This window comes from Seriola dumerili, unplaced genomic scaffold, assembly GCF_002260705.1.
Source record: "Seriola dumerili isolate Sdu_G_001 unplaced genomic scaffold, Sdu_1.0 BDQW01001790.1, whole genome shotgun sequence".
Taxonomy (NCBI): domain Eukaryota; kingdom Metazoa; phylum Chordata; class Actinopteri; order Carangiformes; family Carangidae; genus Seriola; species Seriola dumerili.
The window spans coordinates 1-2,992 of NW_019176045.1; the positions used below are offsets into that span (position 1 = coordinate 1).

A 2,992-nucleotide genomic window follows, 5' to 3' on the forward strand; every position below is an offset into this window, starting at 1 on the left:
TGAGCACTCTAGACACATCACAGTGGGTAACATTACGAAGACTCAGTTCACGAGAGAGTGACTTCAGGAATTCAGCCTAAACCAATTAATACTTGGATTGTACCATTCATTCATACTCGCAGCAGTATTAAAATCTACCAACTCTTTGATGGTGATGGAGGTGGGGATCTCAGTCCAGAGGCGGGCAAACTTGACCGGGGTCACCAGCTCCTGAGGGTCTCGGTCCACATGGGCATGGAGCATGAGGCGACAGAAGGAGGCCCGGAGGTCAAAGGGCAGGGTCTCGTCCATCATGCACAGGAAGATGAGCTCCACATCCAGCTGCTTGGAGATCTCATCTATGGCCAGATACTGACGGTCCAAACACATCCGGGCAAAGAGTTTCAGCTGGTACCTGACAAGGTGCACAGAGTGTAAACATTAACGATGTCATGTACAGCAAACAATACAGACCAACGGATCATTTTTCAGGCAGTTTACAAATTTTCTGCATGTCCTTGATACACTTTGAAAGAGATTAAGATTTCTCTGAAATTTGCTGATTATATTTATTCCTGCCCGAGGATGAAGCTTAACGATTTTGGTGACACCCCTGCTTTTCCTTCAGCACCACAAATGGGCCAAGTCTTTTACTTGGAATCAATATAAATATAATAATATAAATATAAAACAACAATAAACCTTTTTTTTTTTAAGTTTTCCATTAAATTTTCTTTGGACATTCATGGACCCAGAGGATGACTCATCTGTGTGTGTCTACCTGTAGTAAGTAAGGACATTCTCATCATGAGCGTTTCCCTGCCTCGCCTCCTGAGCCAGCTGTCTGATGCTCTTCTCCTGTCTCTCATTGGTCTTATCTGTCCACACCAGCCACACCTACAGAAACAGACATGAACACCATGACCACAGAAATATAGTCCTGTCTACCTAAAGAAAGGAATACAATTGCAATGAAGACTCATAAGCCACGAGTTAACAGTGATTCATTCTTTGAAACTATTTCATCATTTTCTTAGCAAGTTGTTCTTGACTTAACCTGCAAAATGTAACAAAATGAAGCTGACAGAAAAAATTATTCCTGGTTTTGCGGGATCCAACTGGAAGGTTTAAGGTTGGAAAAATCATCTTATTCTAGCCTGCTCAAAGTATAACATACATATTGGGTATCATGTTCTAGCTCTTCATTGAAGCTAGAAAAAGATGTTTACTGCAAGAAAAATATTCAGACCGAAGATGAGCACTAATTTATTTTTCATATCATCCTATTAAATGGAAATATACTATATGTCCCTTGCATCATTTTATACACATTTCCTTCAAAAAATATATATATTTTGTGTCTTTGGAAACTTTGGGCTCTCTATTAAAATTTAAAATAAAGTTTGGTTCCACATCCTGAATTTGAAATGGCTGACTTGGCAGTTGAGATAAAAATATATATGCTGGCAAACCTACCTCATCTTCATCTCCATAGTCATCCATCGCCATGTACTCTCCCTGAACACCACCAGGGGGCGCCTCTTTTGGGACACGACGCCTAAAGGCAACGAAACAGAAATAGAGCAGAAATAGCATACATGACAATCATAATCATAATCAACATAACAACAGTCTGGAGTGAAACAGCCTCATAGCTAAAGATTCCTGCTGATTTTGGTGAAACATGCTAATGTTAACCTAGCTCTTCTCTCAATTATCTAAAATGCTAACGCTTTTTTTGTTCACTTGCAAGACAGCAACATGCAACAGAAAATACAGACTGTGCTGCTCCCTGCTGGTCAGAGTAACAAACAAATAATATGGAGGAAATAACATGAAGGAAAGGAAGGACGGAAAATGTTTACTCCCATTTAGGAAAGCCACAAAAATGTTCAGAGATACATTTATTAAGATAAAGCAGAGAGTATTTGTTTGATCTGTCCTCACTCTGTTTTGATGAGGATATCCTGGTTTTTGGGGTCCAGCACACATTTACAGATGAGCTCCTGGGTGACCGGGATGGCCACGTTGTTGGACACACACAGGTCTGACAGGTAGTCCAGAAACCTGCACACACAAACATAATAGTTGAGAACTGGGCAGGAAGCAAACAATAACAACATACCAACCACCTCCCCCCTCATTTCTTCCCCTTCTGTGTGTACCTGGGCTCTCGGTTCTTGCGGACCAGGCTGACGAAGGTCTCCACCTCGGTCTTGGTGATGTGTTTCTCCAGCAGTTTGCGGTTATTGTGCAGCAGGGCAGTGATGGTGTCCTCTGCCAGGATGTCATAACCAATCTGACTCTGCATCACACCAAACTGCTTCGCTATGTGCTCCTGGAGGGAGGAGGGAAGAAAGAGTGGGGAAGGGAATGAGAGAACAGACAAATCAACCACTTCTTATTTTTCTTCTCCTTTCTGTCTTTTATGAGGCCCCCAACTTTATGGGAGTGCAGTATGAAACCAATGCAGTGTCACTTTAAATGGGACTTTAGAGGGGCACTTCACAAGTGGGGAGGTGAACAATAAAGTATTAATACAAAAAATCTATTTTAGTTCCTTGATAGATACCTGATACATACTTGATAATAAATAATTTTCTATTTGCACTTTTGCTACAAGGAGAAATGTTCTTTACCGTCAATTCCATTTTTAATGTTCAACTCTGGCATCTTTTCAGAAGAATATTTGCTGCAGATAAAAATCTAAAATAAGAAGAAGTTGGCAGTACCTTTTATTCAACCCTGAGCAGGCTAGGAATTTCACCATTTTAGGGGCAGGGCCATTTGGCCTTTGGTGACACAAAAGCGTGATTTGATGCCTACAATTAAATAACTTGACTTATATTGCAGCATTTTACGCATGCACCAATGTGTGTGGAAACTATTAAACTAACACATTAACTGTTAAGAGGCAGCGGTAGCAAGTAAATGAGCAAATTACACTAATTTATCATCTCTATGCAAGATCTATAGTAAGTTTGAGAAGTTTGAGACAGAATATTGTTACAGG

General features: G+C 40.5%; 1 protein-coding gene across 1 annotated transcript; it reads right to left on the reverse strand.

Annotated features, from left to right (window-relative positions):
* Positions 1–138: 138 nt before the first annotated feature.
* Positions 139–2,317, reverse strand: LOC111238927 (inositol 1,4,5-trisphosphate receptor type 3-like; the record flags this gene model as incomplete). The annotated part of the gene is made up of 5 exons (XM_022768650.1): positions 139–394; positions 761–876; positions 1,456–1,537; positions 1,927–2,046; positions 2,145–2,317. Coding segments are annotated over 5 exons (747 nt in total), but the record flags the coding sequence as incomplete, so codon positions are not given.
* Positions 2,318–2,992: the final 675 nt, after the last annotated feature.